The sequence below is a fragment of the Silurus aristotelis genome, assembly GCF_946808225.1.
Source record: "Silurus aristotelis genome assembly, chromosome: 7".
NCBI classification, from domain to species: domain Eukaryota; kingdom Metazoa; phylum Chordata; class Actinopteri; order Siluriformes; family Siluridae; genus Silurus; species Silurus aristotelis.
In genome coordinates, this window is record NC_139580.1 from 22,408,354 (window position 1) to 22,435,149 (window position 26,796).

Sequence of the window (26,796 nt, forward strand, 5' to 3'; positions counted from 1 at the left end):
TTCTTGACCTAGTAAGAACTCTTGCTGCGGCATTCTGAACTAACTGAAGCTTGTTTATTAATGATGCAGGACATCCACCTAGTAATGCATTACAGTAGTCTATTCTAGAGGTCATAAACGCATGGACGAGCTTCTCTGCATCAGATATAGATAACATATTTCTTAGCTTAGAAATATTTCTAAGGTGAAAGAAGGCTGTTTTTGTAACTTGATTGATGTGATTTTTAAAAGATAAGTTGCTGTCTAAAATAACTCCCAGGTCTTTTACCGTTGAACTAGTAGTTACAGAACAACCGTCTAAATGCAGGCTGAGATGCTGGAGCTTCTGTGTACTATTTTTTGGGCCGATGAGCAAAATCTCCGTTTTATCAGGATTTAATAGCAGAAAGTTATGGGTCATCCAATCTCTTATTTCTTCAACACACTCAGTTATGCGAGCTAATTGAGCTGTATCGCCTGGTTTGGATGAAATTCACGGTTTTACACATGAATTTATGACACATTATATATATTGTTTAGATTATGTAAGATCAATTCAGAAAAAAACAAACAAACAAAAAAACAAAACAATGAATCTCCACCTGCCAGTCTAATGCATACTGTTAAGACTGATTGTGCTCTGATTTAAAAAGAGTGTGTGGGCGGGGCAGTGAGCAGGCGAGTGGGCGGGGCAAAGGCCGGTGACTGACGCTTCCAATTCACAGAGAATGCAGAAGTGATTTTATGACAAATTTTAAGTCAGCCATTTATCAGCTTCTTTCGACTTGCACACTGTGTGGCCTGTTTCATTTTAAATAAAAAGCAGTCACGGATTGAGATTACCTGGCACTAAGGTACGTCCAGTCACAGGAAAAACCAAACAAAGCCAATAATGATGAGCTAAAACAATGTCGGTTGAATCCATATTTAGCTTTTTTTCGAGGTAATTAGCAGAGGAGAAAAACAACCCAATATACATATTTAAATGTAACACAAAACTGGAAATTGTTGTAATTGTGTAAATAAATGGACACGGTAAGAGATTTGGAGGAAGCAATGCCCATTAACGAACAGCATGCGGCTATAAACATTATTGTTTGTTCGCTTTAAAACATCCCAATTTCTCAAAAATACTTAGAAATTTAGTTCACGTGGATCAAAATATAGATTGTGTGCTGCCAAAATTTCAAGCATTTTAAGCTGATAATTTCTATCTTGTTTCATGGTCCCACGCCACGTGAAATTATGAGCACGTTAATTATTGGCTGCACCTCAATCTATATTTTGATCAGTGACTCAGCAAAACTCACCGCACTTTTATTTTCCAAAACATTATTTTTCCTATATCTTTTATTTTGGTCTATTTCGGTGTTTTAGCACCAGCACGAGTCTAAACCAGTGAAAAGACATTACAGATTTGTATTAGGTTTTAACAGACGGCTCACTGTGGATGAAACTGAGTGAGGGCTGAGGGGCGCCATGTTTCAGCGCCATTTATTTTACATGTTTTTTTTCCCCTCCTTTTTTCGGAAGTTTTAAGAGGCCATGCATTATATATTTTTCTTTCTTGTTTCGTGATCTCGATATGAACACAAGTTATTTTCTCGTGATTTCGATATGGTATCATTATCACGACTTAAAATTGTAATATTTTATATATATATATATATATATATATATATATATATATATATATATATATATATATTTATATATTTTTTTTTCCATCCCCCCCAAAAAAGGTCTTATATCTCTTCTCTTGGTTTTTTCCAGTTATGCAAGGTATAGCAATATATAAGGCATATATAAAGTATACTGTGTGTGTGTGTGTATATGTATGTATATATATATATAATGTTCCAAACGCAACCCTCCCTATTTATCCAGGCTTGGGACCAGCACCAAGAGTGCACTGGCTTGTGCAACCCTAATGGCTGGGTTTAATTAAAGATATAACTAATAAATATAAAAGATGTGTAATTAAAACCTACAACACATTTATCCACAAAATCCTTAAAAAAACCTCCACCGTTTTTATCCACTAACATTTGTTTTTACGAATGCGCCAAGTCTCAAATCATCATCTTCTCTCAGGTTCTCCTATTAGGGGTCGCCACAGCGGATCATCCGTCTCCATACCCCTCTGTCCTCTACATCTGCCTCTGTCCCACCAACTACCTGTAAGTCTTCCCTCACCACATCCATAAACCTCCTATTTTGGCCTTCCTCTTTTCCTACTTCCTGGCTGCTCCATCCTCAGCATTCTCCTACCGATATACTCCATATCCCTCCTTTGCACATGTCCAAACCATCTCAGTCTCGCCTCCCTCAACTTGTCTCCAAAACGTCCTACATGCCCTGTCCCTCTAATAAACTCATTTATAATTCTGTCCATCGTCGTCACTCCCAACATAAATCTCAACATCTTCAGCTCTGCTACCTTCAGCTCCACCACTCAATGCCACTGTCTCTAAACCATACAACATCGCAGGTCTCACCACAGTCCTATAAACTTTCCCTTTCACTCTCGCAGATACTCTTCTATCACAAATCACTCCTGCCACTCTTCTCCACCCACTCCACCCTGCCTGCACTCTTTTCTTCACTTCTCTTACACACTCTCCATTACTTTGCACTGTTGATTCCAGGTACCTGAACTCCTCCACCTTCACCACCTCTTCTCCCTGCAACCACACCCCTCCACTGCCCTCCCTCTCATTTACGCACATGTACTTTGTCTTACTCCTACTGTCTTTCATTCCCCTTCTCTCCAGCGCATATCTCCACCTCTCCAGGCTCTTCTCCACCTGCTCCCTACTCTCACCACAAATCACAATTTCATCTGCAAACATGATGGTCCATGGAGACTCCTGTCTGACCTCGTCCGTCAACCTGTCCATCACCACTGCAAACGGGAAAGGGCTCAAAACCGATCCTTGATGCAGTCCAACTTCTACCTTGAACCAGTCTGTCGTACCTACTGCACACTTTACTGCTGTCACACTGTCCTCATACATGTCCTGCACCACCCTCACATACTTCTCTGACACACCTGACTTCCTCATACAATACCACAATTCCTCTCTCTCCACCCTGTTATATGCTTTCTCTAAATCCACAAACAGACAATGCAACTCCTTCTGACCTTCTCTATACTTCTCCATCAACATTCTTAAAGCAAATAATGCATCTGTGGTGCATAAAACGATACAGTTGCTCACAGATGTTCACCTCTTCTCTCAGCCTGGCTTCCACTACTCTTTCCCATAACTTCATGGTGTGACTGATCAACTTAATTCCTCTGTAGTTACTACAGGTCTGCAAATCTCCCTAATTCTTAAAGATCGGTACCAGCCTTCTCCATTCCTTAGGCATCTTCTCACCTTCCAAAATCCTGTTAACCATCTTGTTAAAAACTCCACTGCCATCTCTCCTAAACATCTCCATGCTTCGACCGGTATGTCATCTGGTCCAACCGACTTTTCACTCTTAATCCTTTCAATCGCTGCTCTCACTTCCTCCTTACTAATCCACTTCCTGCTTCACTTACTCCACACCATCCAACCTTCTCTCTCTCTCTCTCTCTCTCTCTCTCTCTCTCTCTCTCTCTCTCTCTCTCTCTCTCTCTCTCTCTCTCACATTTTCCTCGTTCATCAGCTGCTCAAAATACTCCCTCTATCTTCTCAACACACACTCGTCATTAGTCAACATATTTCCATCTCCATCCTTTATTGCTCTTACTTGCAGCACATCCTTCCCAGCTCGGTATAAATTATTTTCTCCTTCCTTAGTGTCCAACTTCTCATACAGCTCCTCATATGCCTTTTCCTTGGCTTTCACCACATCCCTCATCACCTGCTGCTGCATCTCCTTGTACTCCTGCCTACTTTTCTCATCACTCTGTTGATCCCAATTCTGTTTTGCCAACCTCTTTCTCCTTATGCTCTCACACAATTAAGTTCTGACTGTGAGGAAATAAAGTCGTGATCATGAAAAAAACGACCTGTTAGGACTTTATACACTTCCACTTGTTTAGTATTTTTAATGGTCCTTTTAATGAATAATGTAAAGCAATATCAGTGATATCAGTTATCGAAGGGGTATGTTATAAAGGAAATGACCTTCTGAAGCAATGGTTTACTTGTTTGTTTGCATTATTGTGTATAAATCTTCTGTTCTGCTTCTGCTTCTCAGGTGTGGACATGGAAATTAGAGAATTGCTAGAACTGGAAATAATCAAGGTACAGCATTACCACTATAAATGTCCAGGCAGAATATATAATTATATATGGCAATTATTTAATAGTAATTCCCAATATGGAGATGGCCTCGCACTTATTGCTCATCTTCTGAAATCTGTGTAATTTCTCCATGTGAGCTTATAAAATCTATATGACTTGCTGTTAGACCCTAGATCTTGAATGTATGTGGCTATCACGTTTCCTCTCTTATTATTACCAAATAAAGACCATCTGATGACAGACAGGACACTATGAGGCATCATAGATTGCGTTGGAGATCTCTTCAAACCTCTCCAAGCTTTATTTTGTGCATGCTGAAATCTAACAGTAGCAATTTTAATTTATGGATTGTAAAATGATCAATCTGTGAAAATATTAACTAAAGATACTGTATGATTAAAACATTTGATCACCACACTGGAAGTTTGGTTGTACATACCATAAGCTATAGGATTACCAGACTAAAATAATCACCCTATCTTTAAGTATAGGACAATTGGCATTTAACTTGCATTCATTACATCAACTCTTTGAATATAGGATGTCGATTGGGAGCCATATTTGACTTTTTAAAGTTTTAGTATGAACTTTAGCTTTAAAAGAGATAAGGATATCACAGGAGGTTGAGAACTAATTAGATTGTTATATTGCTCATCCTTATTCTAATTTCTTTTTTTGCAGGATCAGTAGTTAACGGTACATTAACCAAACTTGGCAAGAGGTTTTCCACACTATATAATAACGCAGGGTTTTCAGTGCATCTGCCATGTAGCTTCATTCATTAGCCCTTTTTTTTTTTTTTTTTTTTTTTTTTAATCATTTGATTTTAATATTCCTACCTACCATACAGGTGCACTTTGTAGTGATACAGTTAAGAAGCTAGCCCATGTGTTGCTATGAACTCTATTAATTCCCAAATTCTATCAGTAGGAATAAAGATCCATAGGAAATCAATATTATTTATACTATTCCATTCTCAACCCGGTAGCAGCATTGTGATGAGATGGTGGTCCTTTCATATGTCCTATATAGATTACATGATCAAATAAAAAATGTCACGTTAGATATTTTTGAATAAATGTTATCTTGTATTTTACAAAGGGTGTATATAGAAATGTGAATTTGTTTCTTCTCTTTTTGAGGTTGAGGATCCTGGATGCATTTGGGGTCGAATTGTGAAAGGACAGGGTGTGCAGGTCAATAATCCTCAAGACTATGAGAACCTACATGTTAAAATGAATCTCTTCTATCACAAAGTCGACCTGGATGTGCAAAAAGTGAAACCATCGTCATTGGAGAAGGAACAGGTATGATGCCTAGTTGAAGAAATGTATGTAAATGTATTACATTTGATATTCAGATCTGCTGTGTTTGGCAGCTTGTTTACTTTAATTTTTAAAATTACCCAACTTTTGTGTGTGTGTCTCTGTCTTTCTAGGTGTGTGTAGTGTTTTGGCCAGAGCTGAGGAGCTGGTGCAGGGCCAAAGTGGAGTCTCTGTTCTTAGGATCAGCAAGGAGTCAGGCCACATGCTTCTTAGTTGACCACGGAGAGCGTGTCGTTGTCAGCGTAGATGAGTATGCAGAAATTGCAGTCTCTGCAGATTTTTATTTGTGAATTTAAACATGTGTAGTACTGATAAAGAAAAGAATCCCAAATCAACTTAACAAAAATAGATCCATAAAAAAGCTGGATTTGCCGGGTTTGAACAGGATTTGGATCAGTTTTTGATTTGTTTTTGATAATAATAGATAAAACATTTTAGACAATAAAACAATTAATAATAATAGTCATGATAATTATAATAAAAAGCTGTTTTTTTTTTTTGTTTTTTTTTTTTTTTTTTTTTTAGTTTACAATTTAGGTCATTTTATATATATATATATATATATATATATATAAAATTTACAATTTTGTATCTAAAAAACAAGAAAAATGGTGCCATACTGTATTCTTCTTCTCAAGTCTCTGCTGATTGCAGTTTGTGTATTTAATAATCATATCCACTTTTTCTGCAGTGTAAGATCTCCTCTTGATAAGTTCCTGCAACTGCCCTTCCAGCTGCTAAGATTCAAACTGGCTCGCATTCACCCAATGAGACTTAAAGTACAAATCTGCAACATGACAGCAGAGCTAGTGTAAGACAGCACAGTAACCTGAATCTTTTTTCATTTTTTCATTGCAAATTCTACGTTATGGACACTAGAACAATCTGTTAAACGTGTCTGCGTTTTGATCCTCTCTTTGGTTTATGTATTTAGTCCATCCAGTCACTGGGACAGCTCTGCTACAAAGTACCTCCACAATCTTCTACAAGGTCAGAATTTATTTATGTAGGTTTTTTTTTTACAAATTTTATATACATTTTAAAACCATTGTCAGTCTGAATACTCGATTCTAATTGGCTGGAAGTAGAACAAGTAGTCCCAGTCAGTTTAATCGCTTTTCTGTATTAATGCACTTTATTAGAAAGAACTGTAACCATAGTATCATACAGTCATTGTTGCATAGTAAGTGAGGACCCCCTTGTAAACATTTTCTAATGACTTAGCTGAGCTAAATGGATGAATTTGCATGTAATGTAACATCTATAGTCATTTCGATAAATGGGTCGTCAAATCCACATGTGCTATTTTTGCAGCGTCCACATTGGTTGAAGCTGTTTCTTGTGGAACACAAGATGATTGCACAGCTGTTGAGCTGTATTTGACCATCAAAAATGTGAAGGTATTTTCACACCACTCCATGCGGTGTGATGCTTTCTTGCACTGTAAAACTCCCTGTGTGTCTGTGTTTAATGAAGTGGCACAACGAATGTTGAATATTATTTAATTTTATATTCTTGTGTTAATTGACGTTCTTAATGATAACAAGGAACTGAAAAGTCACAGCTCTACAGTAAACATACATTTAACGAGTAGTCAAAATGAACTTCAGTACCAAGTATGTTTTTTTTTCTTTTTAATATGGTGTTTAACTCTTTTTTGCATTGCAGATCTGTGTAAACGATGATTTGGTGGTGAAAAAGTTTGCATATTTCTCAAGTGAGACGGCTCTGGAGGATCAGAGTGGGTGTGTCGATCGCTCTCCTGTTAGCTTGGCCTGGGACATTTTCAGCAGTCCTCAAGAGATTCTCAAAATAAATAGCTGCTGTGCAGTGAGGTCTGGTCCTTCACACTTCCTAACCAGGAAGAGCATTAATGATTTAATTCCAGGTAAGAACAACGTTTCTGTTTGGACATGAATTAATCACTTGTTGCTGTTTGTTTGTTTTGTTTGATGACATTGTATTTTTCTTTTCAGAAATGGATCATGTGAAGTCTCAAGTGACTGCTGTGAATTCAGTTTTTCCCACTGGAGCACTTGCTGCTGTAAGATCTTCAGCATTGTCTGTAGTTGTACTGTAGTAAGTAGTCTGTCACAGGGGTTTGGTTCATTTTAATTGCTTTTTATCACCCCAGCTAGAAAATGGGGAGTCTGATGGACAGGAGATATTTGCAGTACATCACAAAGGTGGAGAGACCAAGAGCACTGAAAAGGGCAATGTACAGACTGGGTGAGGGTTTAATAAACTCATTTCTTGCAACTTTTTTATTAGTTCTTTTTTAAATATATATTTATTATTTATTTAAAAACTAACTTTGCTTTATGAGGTGGTTATGTACACCTGCCAGAATTCACGCTGATTAGCAGACTTCACCCACATTTGGTTGCCCATTAACGTATTTAGAAATATTACAGATTCAGCATATTTAACATAGTCAGAGATGAACATAAATCAGACCAAGTTTCAGAGCAGATGCAAATAATAATAAGATAAATATTTCCTTCCTCGTTTAATATTCCTCAAGGGAGTTATTCCAAGCAAGTTATCCTAAGCCAAGTTCATAAAGCATAATGGTCACAATAGCTATTTAGATTAAATTCTAGATTGTCAGATTTTCTTAAGGATACCATACTTTTTAATTTTGGTCCAAGTAAGAACTCAAAATGAACAAGATGTTCTTAATGTAAGTAGCAGACATACAATAATAATCTTGACAATAATGACATCTGATCATAAATAGCGGAAGATTCTGATTTCAGAACTCAGACCCAGATGTCTTGGCTTTAACTTTTCATTACTTTTAGAGAGGAGTGACTTTTCACACACAGTGTACATACAGCTGAAAAACATTCGATTGTTTCGGTTTTAACCTACTCGCTCAATATACATTCATGTGTTTCTTTTAGGGACTTTGAGGAAACGTATACAGAGAGTACCCTTGCAGAGGAGTTGTCTGAAAAACTAAACTTGTTTAGGTATGGAAATGTATTTTTATTGTCACACATAATGTTTGTTTGGCTTGGATAACAGTCTCATAAAAACTGGTATTTTAAAACAGATTTCTGAAGTTTTTGAACCCCTTCTCAGATTCACAGAGTATCAAAGTAAGACTTTCATATTTATATCCTGTGCCATGTTTAAAACTACACGTAATAACGGTCTTGCCTGCATAGCTACCAGACCTTTAGTGTCTTTAAAAATATAATTAAAGCATTGTGAGCAGAATGCGACTGCTATTCATTAATGAATGTATTTTAGCATCATATTAATGAAGATATTCAAAAGTCTTCAAGTGAAACTTCCAGTGAAACAGCAGAAGTACAGAATGACCTCAGGTAAAATGTCATATATTTATATGTATATATGCATCCTAGATGCAATATTGAGATAATATTAAGAAGCTGCATGTAACTAACCTGCCCATACTGCATCCTATTGCATCTAAACAGTATTTTTATTACAGAGTGTGAGGGCAGTTAGACACCCGGGTTTGCTGCCTTAAAACACTCTTTTTAAAAATACTGTTTAAATGCCATAATGTCTGTAGAAGAATATTAAGCATGAAAAGTTGATAGAAGTATAACATGATATACCCCAACAGCAAAAGCCATACAAGTATTCGGTCTAATAAATAACTAGAATTGTGTATTTGAGTGAAGTGTTTATAGTGATTACTGATTTGCTTGTGTTGGAAACTTGCAGTAGTACAAGTGTCATCCCAACCATGCAGAAGGAACCAACTCTCAGACAAGAGACAGAACAAACATGCAACACAGGCCAATTTGCTTGTGACAGGTGAGTCATCTCTTTCCAATCAATTATTATTATGAAATAATTGTCAGAAATTTGCTTCTAAGGTTAATTTATTTGCAGATTGCTACAGTTGCTGAACCCAGATCCAATAAACCCAGATCAAGAGTCACTTGATGATAACGTAAGTGAATTTAGTTTCTTTTTGTTTTTGTTTCTCTGTGATTGTGCAGACTAGAGATCCACCCTCCACTTGTATATACCATCATGGGCTTATTTCTGTTGTACAGTTGAAGTAATAATTCACTTATGCAACCTCAAAAGAGGAAAAAGTAACTTCTTTCTTTTTTGACCTATTGGATTTGTCTTTTGGTTTTATTTGGGGAGCAGGGAACATTTTTTATAAGTAAGCACAGAGTAAATAACTGTTCCTTGATAATTAATCATTGGTAATGATTGTTATTCTTTGTGATTAGAGGTCGACCGATTCATCGGTTTTTACGATTAATTGGATCCAATAGATTATAGAAACTTGGCTATCAGCAAAAATCCATACCGATGGTTTTTCCAGGTTCTGCTGTTCTGCTGTCTGCTGTCATTACCAGAGCGGCCTCTAGTGGTGACTCACTGACACCACATGCTGTTTGTTTTTACACGTGAGATTTCGTGCTGTATGGAGAGAACTATATTATATTGATTATGTATAATTTATTAGGGCTTCAACACCTAATCGAGCTGCTGCTTCTTTCGGCTTCTAATATTAGGGGTCGCCACAGCGAATCATCCGTCTCCATACCCCCCTGTCCTCTACATCTGCCTCCTTCAAACCAACTACCTGCATGTCTTTCCTCACCACATCCATAAAACTTCTCCTTGGCCTTCCTCTTTTTCTCCTTTCTGGTGTCTCCATCTTCAGCATTCTTTTACAGATATACCACATGTCCCTCCTCTGCAAATGTCCAAACCATCTCAATCTTGCCTCCCTCACCTTGTCTTTACATACGTGGTCCCTTTAATAAACTTGTTTCTAATCCTCTCCATCGTCATTACTCCCAATGAAGAACTCAACATCTTCGATTCTGCTACCTCCAGCTCCACCTCCGGTCTTTTAGTCAATGCCACTGTCTCTAATCCATACAATGTCGCAAGTCTCACCACAGTCCTATAAACTTTCCCTTTCACTCTTGCAGATACTCTTGTATCACAAATCACTCCTGATATCACTATTCTCCACCCACTCCACCCTGCCTGCACTCTTTTTCACTTCTCTAACACACTCTCCAATACTCTGCACTGTTGATCTCAGGTACCTGAACTCCTCCACCTTCACCACACCGCTCCACTTCCCTCCCTCTCATTCACCACCACCGAGCCCCTGTCTGACCTTTCCTGAATCTCACACTACAGTCTTCCTCCTTTAGTTTCCACCATCTTATTTTTCCAGTCTTCACTCTCCTCCTCTTCTTCTTCGCCCCCAAAACCATCCTAGTCTCCAATCTCCTTCAGGTTGCATCTCCTGCATAGAACATAGTCCACCTGTGTGCACCTTTCTCCACTCTTATTCGTCACCCTATGATCCTCCTTCTTTTAAAAATAAGTGTTCACCACTGCCATTTCTATCCTTTTAGCAAAATCTACCACCATCTGCCCTTCCACATTCCACAGCTTTTTGGTTTTATATAGTTATAATAAAAGTAAAACGTCTTAAATAATTAAATTAGTATTATTCATATGATTAATCGGGGGAATTTAATCATCCGATTAATCGATTATTAAAAAAGTTGTAGTTGAAGCCTTATAACTTATTAATTACATAAATATATTTATTAATTTATATATATATATATATATATATATATATATATATATATATATATATATTTTTTGTTTGTTTTGTTTTTTTTTTCGTTTTTTTTACATTTTGTAATAGTTTTAATAATAAACTATTTAACATGAGTTTTTGTTAGCTTGTTTTCTAATCCAGAATTCATTTTTCAAATCTATCGGTTGATTAATCGGGTATCGGCAAGTACGATCCAAACTATCTTTCAGAATCGGTAAGATCATCTTACAGTCAACCTCTATTTGTGATGTGCTAATGACCTCGCTGATGTGTGTCAGGTTACATGCTGGAAACCCAACATGACTGGAGTTTTGGTGCACTCAGCTGTCTCCATCAACCCCTGTCGAATCCTGACCCGGGCTCCCATCACTGAGCAATTCCGTAAAGTAATCAGCATCATATTTGTTTGGTTCTGGGATTCTTTCTCTAGCTTAAAATATTCATTTGCACCAAATTAACTTTGGACAACTTAAATTAAAGGACTATAATTAATTTCAAATATTATTTAAAAAAATCAATCCTAACTTTAAATGCAAAATTGGTTGCAAATATGTATTAAGCATTTTTGTTTGTGTGGTGCATGTTTAGTTTCTGTTCAGGAGAAATTATACAGGACCAGGTCTGGCTGAGAGCTACTGCTGGCCATCTGTGGCTCGAGGTTGTGACACATTGCTGATATCCCACCGTGGAGGAGATCCTCTCACCTATATCCCACCTCTTTTGACTCAACTGCAGTTAGCCTCTTTGCATAGGACCCTCACTGCACACACTGGGGTAAAAGACAGACACAAGATGGTTGTGTCTTTGGAATCTTTTTGGCTTATACGACGCAGTCTGAATTGAATACATTTTCATAGGACATTCATTTCCTTTTTCTGCTTTCCCCTTTTTTAAGCCCATAGCAGTGATTGTGTGTCCGGGTTGGGAAAAGGTCGTGTCAGTGCTGGAGCTACTAGAGGAGAGTCAGGCAGCAGTGAATCTTCATCCTGTTGATGTCCTGGTTGGTGAATGCAAGAATGAGGCTGAACAAATCAAGATTCAGAACAACTGTAAGCCCCCATGCTGGTTTTAATTTTAACACATGATAAAAGCCGCATGAAACCAATCTGTGCTTCGTCTTGTTAATTAGGTCAGTTGCTAGTTACCACCCCATTTAGCCTGGCAAGGTTGCTGGAGGTGCAGTTCTTCCACTTTTATAGGCTCTGCCACCTGATTCTAGATGAGGCTCATAAGCTCTTCTCAAGAGCCCCTGAACAGGTCAGAAGGGGGAAAAAACTGATTAAAGCTTACTCAAATTGTGATGGCAAGGAACAATCCTGGTTATTTTATACCCTTTTTATCTTTGAAGATGAATGCCATTTTACAACATTACCAAAAAGTGGTGTCCAGAGAGGAAAGAACTGCGTGTGTGCAGCAGATTGTTGTTGTATCCCGACAATGGTGTCGAGAGCTGGAGACTGTGATCCGGAATCACATGTTTAACCCCTGCTTCATTATTACAGTGCCAGAAGAGGCAGCATTATACGGTGCGGTTCAACAGGTTAGTGACGGGTCCACTATCTCACCAATACATGAGCTTGCATACTCCAGCAAATGTGGAAACACACAGTTGAGTTGTTTTTTTTCTAGAATTGGTTTAGAATAAAGTTTTACTGGAACATAGGAGGCTCAGCGAAATCTGTTTGAGCATAACAGTACCCTTGTGCACAAAAACATCATCTTCGTCAGTATTAGTGTGGAAGTGTCCTGCACAGAGCTTTGATCTCAATGGTCTAAATGCTTCTTGTTATATTACATGTAGTGTAACAGATCAAATTTGTACTGCAAATCAGGAAACTTGAGCAGGGTCTTGCTCATGGAACAAGGGTTAGGAGAGCTGCAAAATGTTTAAAATCTATTTATATTCTTCCTTATACTCTTCTGTATTCTTCCTACCCAATTATAGTCGAAGCCTTTTGATTTATTGTGCTTACCTGGAAAAAAAAAATATATATATATATATTTTGTGTTTGCTGTTCATAGACAATACTGATGTGTGTGGACTGCAATAAGACCTCACTGCTGCTCAGCTCTTTGGATTTCATCCCCTCTGTTCCCCAGAAAACCCTCATCATTACTAACTCTACAGAGGAGGTGGAGCATGTGTATAAGGTGCAATTATTTTAATACACTATTGCAGAGATGCAACAACTAGTCAATATAATCGATAATGAAATTCGTTGTTAACGAATTGCATTATCGATTAGTTGGGCAGCTCAAGTTTCGGCTTAGTGTGACTTGCAAAAATGGCAGAGAGTACAGGGTCAACCTGCAGCAGGAACAAGTGTGTGTCCCAAGTCATTCAGGACATTGGGAGCATTTTACATAAAATGTAAGGCATGGGAGCCTTTTCTATTAAATGCAACAAAGAAAAATGTACTTGGAAGTTATGCAAAGCTGAGCTTGTGTGGGATGGAAGTACCACAGTGATGCACAAGCACGTGAAAAGAAAACACACTGGTATTACGGATAAAGGCGAAACATCAGCACGGTAAGCAAAAACTGTCTAATCCACAAAAAAATTAAGTGCTATTGTGTAAACTGTTTGCATCATTTCGCTCGCAACATAGTGATGGATTCAATTCGAACGTTGCGAACAAACGCTAAATCTAAAGGCAGCAAATAACAACAGCAGTAAACGATTACATTTTTTGTCACTGTTGTGGATTTTAGAATGTTAATGCATTTGTACACCAATGCATTTTTTTTTCTTTCCGTTTTTAAATCAAGCCTGTTAGCTTGCTGCGTTTCTCTGTTCCATTCTCTTTTTATAGCATTTGTTTACTACAACAGGCAACTTATCTGTTTTTAAACGTGATTTACTGCGGCTTTACTAAGTTCAACTGCTTGTTTTAAATGTTTGTATATTTTATTTATGCACATATCATTTAAATATTATACAAAATTAAATCAGTTATATATTCTAAAGGCTTATTTCTTCACAAATGAACAAAATATCTTTTTTTATTTCGTGAAAATTGTCAAAAGAACGCTGTATTATTGCATGGATGCATGCAATATGCATGGTTGTCAACTTGCCATCTACAAAATACAATACAAATGATTGTGATTTACACAAATTGCCTCACCTGGCATTTTTTATTTTATTTATTTATTTTTTTTACAGAAAGAAACAACCCAGTATAAGTGAATTTGTTAAAATTCACAATAAGCTTTAAAATGTCAAAAATTAAAGATAGATCATCTCAATATGTGATTCATATATTTTGGATTAAACTTTTAGACATAAATACCCTGAATTAGGGTTTTAAAAAGTTGTAATAAACAAAACAATAAAAAATCAACACAAAAAAAAGGATCTGATTAATCTAAGAAAAAGAAAAATCTGTCCGATCAATCGATTTATCAAAATAATCGTTAGTTGCAGCCGTACACTTTTAAAAGCAAAATGCAGTGCTGCTGACAGGTACATACATTTACTAAATGTAAGTGCAGTGAAGGTTTTGCTTTTTGATGTAATACATTGTGTTCATGTCACAAATTGAAAGCTTTTCACTTTTTGGACATTTTAAAATTGACTGTTGATATTTCTAATCCTCACTTGTTGAAAAAACAGCTTTGAAAGTAGAAACACCGCACTCTAGTGGTGGGAAGTCACTTTGCGGCTCACGAAATCGAAGTGCATTGTGGCAGATGTCGTTTATGGGACCTTATCTGAGACAAATCATGCAATTTTTTAAGTGAGTTTGACGCCTCCGATGTAGAGTTACATCAGCCATTTCTGACCACCTGTGAGCTCTTGTATGAGAAAAGAAAGCTAGCACTTTCCTTTGAGTGGGTTTGGATGTGCAGTAATGCAACATAAGAAGCACATTGAAAAAGATTCTTTGACTGACTTGGGACTTGTGCATGTGCTAGCCTTCACCCTCCAGTGGTTAGTAACTGTTTTGTATTATTAAAACCTAGCCAGTGAATGGGAATTGGCAAGTGACCAAAATATAGGTGGAAATATTGTACATACATTCCTCATTTAAATAGGAGTAAAGGTGTACAGGTTTTTATATTTTTAGTGGATAGTCATCAGTGAAGTCCAGTGTTACAAAAGTGTGGTGGAGTTTTCAGCACTAACAGTCTTGTAATGTACTAATCTAGGCTCTCAGCAGCACAGCAGCATTCTCTCTCAAAGTTCACGAGGGACTTACTCACCAGTTTGATGTTGTGGTTGAGCAGTGGAGGAAAGACATTGGTCCAGGCACACAGGTTATCTTGGGTGTGTGTACATTATGACTAATATTAGTGTTATTTTCTATATAATTTATATTGCAAGGCTCACTGTTGTCATTTTGTTTTTGACCTCCAGTGACCACCAATGATTGCATGAGGTCCCTGGGTATCAGAGACGCCACATGCGTGGTGCATTATGGTTTTCCCAGCTCCCCTAAACTGTTTGGGAACCGGATGTTCTGCATGAGGGAGAATTTTCAGAATCTTGTCTGTAAGGTAATGATAAAGTTTCGACTAGTTATTAGAGAACTGGTTATATTTGTAATTAATTTTTGTTCTTTATAAATGTTGTTAAAATTTTAACATGTATAATCTCTGTCGGCTCAGAATCAGTTTGATGGCTCCTCTCCTGCGGCACGTTCTGTGTTGCTGATCTCGGAGCAGAATGCCCGTCATGTGTCTGGTCTGCTGCGCTATCTAAATCGTACAGACTCTCTACTGCCACCAGAGCTCATGCAGTTTGCCCAGGGAGTCCAACAGGCCAAGGAACAGTGGAAAGCTGACCGACCTCTCTGCAGCTATCTGAAGACCCTGGGCTTTTGCAGGTCTTTATACAATTGTACTATATTGCAGAGCAGGTTGGGGTTTGTTACTCACCTGCATTTTGTCATTAGAATTTGAAGTATAATAATGTGCACATTATTAGATCAAATCAGGTGTTAGCCTAAAGATTAGCTGATCATTTTGCTGCGTTCTAAAAATAAATATTGGAAATTACATAAAAAATGTAAATGCCATTTGCCTGTAGAACAAGACAATTAAAAAAAAAAATCATAAAGTTAGTACCGTAAATGGCCTAGAAATGGGATTGATTATCTTTTATTGTTTCATAATATGCTAATAATAAAATAAATTAGATAAATGTTTATATTCAAAATATGCCTTTTCAAAAATGTTTTTTTTTTTTTGTCGTGCTGTAGCTCAAATTCAAAGAGACTGATTGATTTGTGATGTCAATTCATTGTTTTGTTTTTTTGGTACACAGGGACAGCTTCATGTGCCCAGACAGACATAAAATCAACAAAATTCTTGACTGTCCCCAACACCTAGACTCTGGGACTATTTTAGTAAGTTTAGTTGTAGAGAAACTTGTTTACATTTTATTTTAAATATTTGGACTCTATCCAGAATGCTAGCATGATGGAGCACTAAACATTTTAAATCTGATGCCCCTGAAAGGTGTTACCCCTTTATATTAAGACTGCAAGTGTTTACTATGGACGTATCGTGGACCAGAAGGAGAACGGTTACGAGAAACTTGCTGCTGAAATGAATACACACTACGCTAAAGAGCGGCTTTGTGCAAAGGAAGTGATAGAGGGAGGCTTTTATGCAGTGCAGGAAGATGATGTATATCATAGGTGAGTAGGATTCTAATTAGTGATTGGTATTTAAAGGAAGTTGGCCTTTAACAGGCTGCTGTGTAATAATTCTTTTCCATTCTTTTCAAGTTGCAAATCCAGTCATATGTAGATCCATTATATGGTGTGCCCTTCATTAAAATGAGCAATCAGTAACAATTCTATTCTGCGTCCCCTTTGAACTAATTTGTAAAAAAATGTTCTCCCCACACAAGAATTAAAAGTAATTTCAAGTAAATATTGCCGTGTGTATAAGTGTGAATGATTAGAGTTAAAATTACATTGCATTTTACCTCACAAACACTACTATTTACACACGTTTAAAGTAAGCATATTTACCTACTTTGGCCTGTTCGTGTCAGGGTGTGTGTGACCAAGGTGCCAGAAAAGGGACGCCAGCTGTTCAACAGTGTCAAAGCTCGGTTTGTAGATGAAGGACGTATAAAAGAAGTGAAGTCATTTGAACTGCTGCAGCTTCCCCTAGAGTTCCAGAGCTTGCCAGATCAGGCTGTTGAAATCATTCTGTGCAGGGCCCAACCCATTGATGGAGAGATCGACTGGAACCCAAAGGTGACTTCTTATCAGTATATATTAAAGTATGTAAAATAATCAAGTATGTGGCTTTTGCAAAAATCTGCATTCTTTCAGGTAATCGGAATTATGGAATTGTATATGAATTGAAGAAAAAATAAATAAATAATATTTATTTTTATATATATATATATATATATATATATATATATATATATATATATATATATATTACTGAATTACAAACTGATGTTTGGTTCATAGCTGGGAGAGGAGAAAATGTTATTGATACAGTAAAATTTAGAAAAGGTTAGAAATTGTGAACAATGTTCGTGTTCATTATCATTTTACTTTCAGCACACGTCTGTGTATTTATTTAAATAAACACACAAGGGTTTACACAAGAGTAAAAAAATGTATTACCTCTTCTCTGTCCTGTGAGCTTCATATTTAGTTTTTGTGAATTTTACACATTTTCAAACCCAGTATGCCTCTAACTTACAAAAAAATAAATATATATATATATATATATATATATATATATATATATATATATATATATATATATATATATATATATATATATATATGTATGTATGTATGTATGTGTGTGTGTATATATATATATATATATATATATATATATATATATATATATATATATATATATATATATATATATTTTTTTTTTTTATTATTATTATTATTATTTATTTATTTTTTTTACAGGTTACCCGAGCTATAAGTCAGAAAATCAAAGGAAAAAAACATCATGCCAAGGTGGTAATGCGTCTGGGCAACACGCTATGGGTCGATCCTATGGTAATATTTGTTATTTATTACCTTTTTGTAAAATGGGATGCTTTTATTGAATGCAATTGAAAAATATATTTTGTACTTTGTTTAACTTGCCAACAGGTATACATGACACGTATGCCAGGTCTAAAGATCTTTATAAACGAGTATAATGTCCATTCAGAGATTGTTGCCACTGGGATGGGAACCATAAACCCTAAGCATTTGGAGCTGCTCAAGTTAATGTGCCAAGGAGAAGAGGCTTCTGCTGACATGGAGCTTAGTGAGAGTAATGGGTAATTAATTATCGCACTTCACATATACAAATTTGCGGTGGTATCAAAGTTTCAGCTCTGTTTACAAGAAAGTGCTTTGTTTATCTACGTTTACACAAGATCACCTTTAAAATAGTTCCCTTGCAACAGCAATACAGCACTCCCAGCATTCGTGTCTTAAAAGTCTTCTTTTTGAATCGTATCAAGCACCTTCTGCGATTCAAGCTGGATCTCTGCAATGGTGTCTGGACCTTCATCTTCAGAAAGAGGACGGAGTCATGTGGATTGCTCTCCGGCGATCATCATGCACAAGTCAGAGGTTGAGTTAGTTCTTCCTGTTCTCTCGTCATCTTCCAGCGGTGGTGTTCTGCTTTTGAAGCGTGCATGCCTTTCAGAACTCCTCGAGCGACTCGTTGCAACATCGGCGTGTGTCACGTCAATCATCTCTGTGGCAGATTTGCTCAGTTTCACGCCGAATTTTACATTTGTTCGTTGTTGTACCTTGCTGCTCATAATGGTATCGCACGTGGTCAGAATATCCCCAAACATTTTAATACCACCTAGTACACGCACAGATGGGTCATAAAAATAAATTAAAATGAAATGGTGAGTTTGAATTCTGACATTGTCACTGTCATTCATGACTAGAAGTCAAAGAAGAAAACCTGCTCATGCTCTGGGCATTTTGGGAATTTGTAAGCATATATATTGGGATGAGCATAGATGGTGTTTTAGAAAGCCACGTGACCTGGTTGCTTGTAGACCTAAACTGTTCTCCTGGTCAAAGGGGTCAACTGGGTCTGCTCAGCATTTGTATACATGCCCCAGACTATTGTACAATGTCAGTTGCTTTTAGCTTAACGCTTAAAACAGTGTACTTTTGAAAGAACAAATCGAAGCACAAATTGCACATGAAAGCCGTCTTACCCAGAGGGTGTCACTTTTGCACTCTTGGACTACAGGCTATGAATGTCTGTGGTATTTTCGGGATTCAAACTTTCAGGTCCTGACAATAAGGTGAATTCTTTTCAGTTGTGCCACTTCAATAACAGCAGTATGTTTAGTTTTAATATTACTAACAGGCTTTGTATTGTTGATTCTGTTATTGTGCTGATCAGATGTGAAAGTGAGGTGGTGACACTGGAACAGAGGGTTCAGGTGCAGAGTGCAGAAGCTCACACCAGTCAAATGAAAAATGGAATCAATATCTCTAAACATTCAGATACTAAACCATTACAGAACCCTGAAAATACAAACCATATCACTGAACCTAATGGAAGACAAAGTAAGGACTCTTTGGAAACCTGTCTAGATGCTGAACACATGGTTGGGTGAGTAAAGTGATTATGCTGACTAACATTATATACAGTGGGGGAAATAATAATTTGAAATATACAGTGGGTACGGAAAGTATTCAGACCCCCTTAAATTTTTCACTCTTTTTTATTTTGCAGCCATTTGCTAAAATCATTTAAGTTCATTTCTTTTCCTCATGAATGTACACATAGCACCCTATATTGACAGAAAAACACAGAATATTTGACACTGTTGCAGATTTATTAAAAAAGAAAAACTGAAATATCACATGGTCCTAAGTATTCAGACCCTTTGCTCAGTATTTAGTAGAAGCCCCCTTTTGATCTAATACAGACAGGAGTCTTTTTGGGAAAGATGCAACAAGTTTTTCACACCTGGATTCAGGGATCCTCTGCCATTCCTCCTTGCAGATCCTCTCCAGTTCTGTCAGGTTGGACGGTAAACGTTGGTGGACAGCTATTTTTAGGTCTCTCCAGAGATGCTCAATTGGGTTTAAGTCATTGCTCTGGCTGGGCCATTCCAGAACAGTCACAGAGTTGTTGTGAAGCCACTACATCGTTATTTTAACTGTGTGCTTAGGGTCATTGTCTTGTTGGAAGGTAAACCTTCAGCCCAGTCTGAGGTCCAAAGCACTCTGGAGAAGGTTTTTGTCCAGGATATCCCTGTGCTTGGCCACATTCATCTTTCCCTTGAGTGCAATCAGTCGTCCTGTCCCTGCAGCTGAAAAACACCCCCACAGCATGATGCTGCCACCACCATGCTTCATTGTTGAGACTGTACTGGACAGGTGATGAGCAGTGCCTGGTTTTCTCCACACATACCGCTTAGAATTAAGGCCAAAAAGTTCTATCTTGGTCTCATCAGACCAGAGAATCTTATTTCTCACCATCTTGGAGAACTCCATGCGGGTTTTCATGTGTCCTGCACTGAGGAGAGGCTTCCGTCGGGCCACTCTGCTATAAAGCCCCACTGGTGAAGGGCTGCAGTGATGGTTGACTTTCTACAACTTTCTCCCATCTCCCGACTGCATCTCTGGAGCTCAGCCACAGTGATCTTTGGGTTCTTCTTTACCTCTCTCACCAAGGCTCTTCTCCCCCGATAGCTCAGTTTGGCCGGTCGGCCAGCTCTAGGAATGGTTCTGGTCGTCCCAAACGTCTTCCATTTGAGGATTATGGAGGCCACTGTGCTCTTAGAAACCTTAAGTGCAGCAAAAAAATTTTTGGAACCTTGGCCAGATCTGTGCCTTGCCACAATTCTGTCTCTGAGCTCTTCAGGCAGTTCCTTTGACCTTAATGATTCTCATTTGCTCTGACATGCATTGTGATCTGTAAGGTCTTATATAAACAGGTGTGTGGCTTTCCTAATCAAGTCCAATCAGTATAATCAAACATTTCTGGACTCAAATGAAGGTGTAGAACCATCTCAAGGATGATCAGAAGAAATGGAGAGGACCTGAGTTAAATATATGAGTGTCACAGCAAAGGATCTGAATACTTAGGACCATGTGATATTTTAGTTTTTCTTTTTTAATAAATCTGCAACAATGTCAACAATTCTGTGTTTTTCTGTTAATATGGGGAGCTGTGTGTACATTCATGAGGAAGAAGAATGAACTTAAATGATTTTAGCAAATGGCTGCAATATAACAAAAAGTGAAAAATTTAAGGGGGTCTGAATACTTTCCGTACCCACTGTATATATATATATATATATATATATATATATATATATATATATATATATATATATATATATATATATATATATATATATATATATATATATAATATAATTATTATTTTATTTGATTAGTTTTTTATTATTACAATGTATTGCTAATTTGGTATAGGATCAAATACTTAGTTCACTCAATCAAATACAAATTAATTTATAACTTTCTTTAATTTTTTTTTTTTATGGATTTTTTTAATTCTGTGTTTCTCTGTTGAAATAAACTAACCATCAAAATTCTAGACTGTTAATTTCTTTGTAATGGAGTAAGCAGGAGATCAAATAATTATTTCCCCCACTGTATGCCTTGGAGAGATTATGCTTACCGTAATTTCCGGACTATAAAGCGCACCCATATATAAGCCGCACCCACTGAATTTGACAAAGATTTTTATTTTGAACATAAATAAGCCGCACCTGTCTATAAGCCGCAGGCAGGTGTCTACACTGAAACTAATGAACTTTACACAGGCTTTAACGAAAGACAGTGTCTGCTTCACGGTGTAACGGGTGAAATATGTTGTGGCTCCTTTAAGAGCAGAGCGGCATTTTGGGAATAGCCTGCCGCCACATTTTTCTGGTATTACTGCATGTGTACAAGACCGAGGAATATGTCCTTATTATTTTCTGATGCTCATTTTTAAGTTTCTTTGTCTAACCCGTAACGCTGTTGCCAAGAAAAATAAAAAAGCACGAGTTTTGGAAACCTGTCTGTGCTTATATGATTTCTGTTGCAACTGGAGTTAGTGAGCTCTCCCTTAACCCAGACTCAACGTGTTACAACGGCTTGTATCTAAACAGTAGCCTACCAAGAAAGTCATTGTTTACTGTCTTCCTCCTTCCTTTCACGACTGTTTCTCTTGAGAGTTTTTCTTTTCGCATCGTCGTGCGTTTAAAAACCACCACTGATGGAAGTTTTTTCTCCCGATGCCGTGCAGCTCAGAACACATGTGAGGTGCGTTGTTTTTTTTTTGTTTTTTTTTTTTCTCGGAAATTATATTGGTCTAATGTTATGTCACACAGTTTTTTGGCTTGAAGTTTGTGAAACCGGGAAAACCCCAGAAAAAATCCATAAAATAGCCCCTACGTTGTTTAAGCCGCCGGGTTCAAAATGTGGGGAAAAAAGTAGCGGCTTATAGTCCGAACAATACGGTATTTTATGTTTAGTTTTTTGTTCATTTTGTATTCGGTATGCATCACACTTCTGTGCTCATTCATATCTAAATCATATCTTAAGATGTTCACCTCAGAACTGGACCCCTGCTCTTTCTAACAGCTCAGTTGAAGGTCAGTCATTTAAAGTTTTGGTGTAGTAACTTTTATAGGTCATAAATGATTATCTTAATTATTATTATTATTTTTTTGTACTTTAACAGATAACTGTAAAATAAAAAATGAAGCCTTACACACTGTAGGCAGTAGACAAGATATTCCTGTACCCAAAAGGTATTAAAAATGCCAGACACTTTGTAGTCTTTCAGGTCTTTAATATTATAGTGCAATGTGTTACATGTATTTTGTATTCATCAAGTTTTTTCCCCCCCTTTCTCTTCATGTTTTAGTTCTCACCCTCAGATAAAGTGGTTTCAAGACGAAGAGTCTGTCACTCTTAAAATCAAGCTTATAAACCCCATGATGCAGAAGTGTGAATTCTTCTCTCTCCGAGTGCTTTACAGGTCAGATTGATTAACAAAGATCGCATATTACTTCCGTATGTTTAGTTTTGCCATTGTGTAGAGTTAAGATGGCTTAATTTAATAATACTGTAGTTGTTTATTTTTGTGTGTATGTTTTTTCCCGTCCAGTGCCTATGTGAACAGTGACCATTACAGTGCCAATCTTGAGCTGCACAGTGAGATCAGAACACAGCAGTGCTCATGGCAGATGGAGTGCAATGAACCAGTAATTAGACTTGTGAAGAAAGAGAAAGGAGAATGGAAGACACTACTTAAATACAAGGCAGGTTTTTCTTACCCCAGTTTTGAACTATTTTTTTTGTAAATAAAACTAAATATAATAAAACTATTATTTTGTTAATAATTAAAGGGAATGTTATAAATGCTATTACCTACTGACTCACAGGCTTCTCTTAAGTTTCACAGCATTCATTCATGTTCACTCATTATTTAATATAAAGTCACTATCAGTATTTGTAGACAATTAAGCATTAATATTCAAATCAGTACTATTTTTTTAAACAAGTATTGTCATTTCTAGGAGTTTAATTGCTATTTTATATATATATATATATATATATATATATATATATATATATATATATATATATATATATATATATATATATATATATATATATACACACACACACACACCGTAATTTCCGGACTATTAAGCGCACCCATATATAAGCCGCACCCACTGAATTTTACAAATATTTTTATTTTAAACATAAATAAGCTGCACCTGTCTATAAGCCGCATACACTGAAACTAATGAACTTTACACAGGCTTTAACGAAAGACACGTTACACACGGTGTAACGGGTGAAATATGTTGCGCTTCCTTTAGGAGCATAGCGGTATTTTGGGAATAGCCTGGCACTGCATTTTACCGGTATTACTGCATGTGTGCAAGACCGAGGATTATGTCCTTATTATTTTCTAATGCTCATTTCTAAGTTTCTTTGACTAACCCGTAACGCTGTTGCCAAGAAAAATTAAAAAGCACGAGTTTTGGACCCTGTCTGTGCTTATATGATTTCTGTTGCAACTGGAGTTCGTGAGCTCTCCCTTAACCCAGACTCAACGCGTTACAACGGCTTGTATCTAAACAGTAGCCTACCAAGAAAGTCATTGTTTACTGTCTTCCTCCTTCCTTTCACAACTATTTCTCTCGGGAGTTTATCTTTTGGCATCGTCGTGCGTTTAAAAAAAAATAATAATAATAATAATTTTTTTCTTCCGATGTCGTGCAGCTCAGAACACAGGTGAGGTGCGGTTTTTTCGTTTCCGTTCGGATATTTCATTGGTCTAATGTTATTGGGTTCCGTTTTTTGGCTTGAAGTTTGTGAAACCGGGAAAAACCCAGGAAAAATTTATAAATAAGCTGCTTCGTTGTTTAAGCCGCGGGGTTCAAAACGTGGGAAAAGAGTAGCAGCTTATAGTCTGAAAAATATGGTGTATGTGTATATATATGTGTGTGTGTGTGTGTGTGTGTGTGTGTGTGTGTGTGTGTGTGTGTGTGTGTGAGAGAGAGCGAGCTGACAGGCAAGCAGTGTCTCTCAATTTATAACTCAGTGATCTGACATTCCTGCCAACATTTCAAGTATAAAATTCACATTTAACAATATTCCACTTTATTTTTAGTGTCACCTTTATTAGTTAGGATGTGATCAGTCACAAAACATTGAACCCAAGCCTTGTCAAACCGTGACTAATTGTGTAGTGAAATCACATTTAACCAGCTACTGTAGATTTAAATGTCTTGAAGCAAGTGGACTGAATTTACAGCTGCAATAATTGCTGTTTTATAGACCTTGTCTTTTTTTTTTTTCTTCTTCTCCTATTATTACTTCAACAGAGTGCTTTTGTAAGCTATGATTTTGACCACATTGAAGTTGAAGAGCCTTCTCCTTCAAATGGTAAGTTTTAGTGGTACAATGTTGGACATAATGTATGTTATTTAAATATCTGACTGGGTCGTCTTTTACGATTTTTATAAAATGTCTAAAAGTAAAAATATATAATTTTTCTGGATATAGTTTACTTGATTTGTCAGATAGCTTGCTATAAGGGTCTCAGTGTACTTGTATGATGTGGAGATTCATTTGACTGGCTTTCACAAACTTATGTAATTACAGAGCAAAAGGGTTATTATTAACTTATTAAAGGTTTTCACCAAACCCTCTTGGACATAGTCTGTTCATTACCTTAAAACAATATTAATGTTTTATTATTATTACTACTATTATAATTATATTACTTCATTGGCGTAAAGAGAAATCAATCATGTCAAATTGAATACAACACAAATTAACGCCAAGCTGCCCTGAGATAACCAAATCATTTATTACATGTCTAGCACTATTGAGGAAACAGTATTAAATGTATCTACATAAAACTGAAACTTTTAACATGATTACATTATTTCCGTGTATAAATATAATATTTATTATTCTTATTACTGCTATCTCCAGGAAGTTGGTTCATGGGAAACACAGGAGAAGAGGGCTTCTACGTGACCTCTGAGAGTGAGAGTGACTGAACAGACTTAAAATGGTTTATATGCCCACAATGGTTGTAAAAATGTCTACACCTCATGTTGAATTTGCATGTTCTTGTGATATGACAAAAAGAAAACATTGTCATTAATGACATATTTTTCCACTTTTAATGTTCTATCGCAACCACCAGAATTAAGTGGACACCTGTTGGGACATGTATGCACCCCCTTGAACTAATTCAGTGATCTTTAGAAGTATTCTTTTGTTTTTGTTATAGCAATTTTGTTACTGAAGACATTTGAGTTTGGATGTGGCTGTGTTTAGAATGAACCGATGAGATTTATCTCATGTTCAAAAGTTGTTGTTATTCAGCTGTCATCAATGCAATTATTTTTTATTTATCTCACCTAAAGATCTGTATGATATTTTTTGAGGTAATTTTGAATTTGATTGCTGCAACATGTCTCAAAGAATTTGAAAAGGGGCAACAAATTGCTAGAATAGTAAGTGTTATTAAAAGAAACAGCTGGAGGAACATTTTGCAACTAACTAGGCTAATTGGCAACACATAGGTAACATAATTGGGCTTAAAAAGTGTAAATTTTGTCTACAAATTGTTGAACTATTTCAGAATAATGTTCTTCAGCATCAAGTTGACTTTTATCTATCTATTAGATAGATAGATAGATAGATAGATAGATAGATAGATAGATAGATAGATAGATAGATAGATAGATAGATAGATAGATAGATAGATAGATAGACCCCAAGTACTTTGTGTGTGTGTGTGTGTGTATATATATATAAGTTGAAACCTATTCCATTTAATTTACTTTTTGTACCTTTAGAATGTATATTGCTCATGTGTATGCCTGGCATTTGGTAGGCACACTTGGATATGCATGGTTAAATATTTAAGGTCAGACTGGTAATATTTCTTGATGTGCTGGGAGCCAGATGTTTATCTATGTTACTTGTAATGTTTAACTTCTGGAAATGCTGCACAAGACAAAATGTATGTTTATTTCTATTAAAGACTGTGGCAGAACTTTATTTTTCAATAAATTATCCTTTTTTTGGTCCAGCTGTCAATATGTTTGAAGGTTGTTCGTTTCTTCCAAGACATGGTGCAACATGACATTCCTCAACTTATTTATTCTTTGTAATCTAGTTTGGTTAAA

At 36.6% G+C, this 26,796-nt stretch overlaps 2 protein-coding genes across 4 annotated transcripts in view; both read left to right on the forward strand.

The window, feature by feature from the left end:
• The window catches only part of urahb (urate (5-hydroxyiso-) hydrolase b), a 464,718-nt gene that overhangs the window by 3,945 nt on the left and 433,977 nt on the right, over positions 1-26,796 (forward strand). The window lies entirely within an intron of this gene.
• tdrd12 (tudor domain containing 12) lies at positions 686-26,279 on the forward strand. 3 transcript variants are annotated; one of them, XM_083545656.1, is made up of 37 exons: positions 686-833; positions 2,074-2,159; positions 4,174-4,220; positions 5,363-5,527; positions 5,659-5,795; positions 6,237-6,356; positions 6,480-6,535; positions 6,860-6,945; positions 7,214-7,433; positions 7,522-7,589; positions 7,680-7,774; positions 8,452-8,520; positions 8,604-8,649; positions 8,804-8,880; positions 9,248-9,340; positions 9,419-9,479; positions 11,417-11,524; positions 11,727-11,912; positions 12,034-12,187; positions 12,268-12,395; positions 12,487-12,678; positions 13,161-13,289; positions 15,291-15,408; positions 15,499-15,638; positions 15,750-15,967; positions 16,408-16,489; positions 16,602-16,783; positions 17,146-17,353; positions 18,044-18,136; positions 18,233-18,405; positions 19,503-19,715; positions 22,670-22,719; positions 22,809-22,878; positions 22,995-23,108; positions 23,238-23,391; positions 24,973-25,033; positions 25,589-26,279. In XM_083545656.1, exons 3-37 carry the CDS (start codon positions 4,182-4,184, stop codon positions 25,654-25,656), a joined length of 4,173 nt encoding a protein of 1,390 aa, XP_083401782.1. In that variant the 5' UTR covers positions 686-833; positions 2,074-2,159; positions 4,174-4,181; the 3' UTR covers positions 25,657-26,279. The 3 variants fall into 3 exon arrangements, with proteins under 3 accessions (XP_083401782.1, XP_083401784.1, XP_083401783.1); XM_083545658.1 differs by having other exon boundaries at positions 25,593-26,279; XM_083545657.1 differs by lacking the exon at positions 2,074-2,159.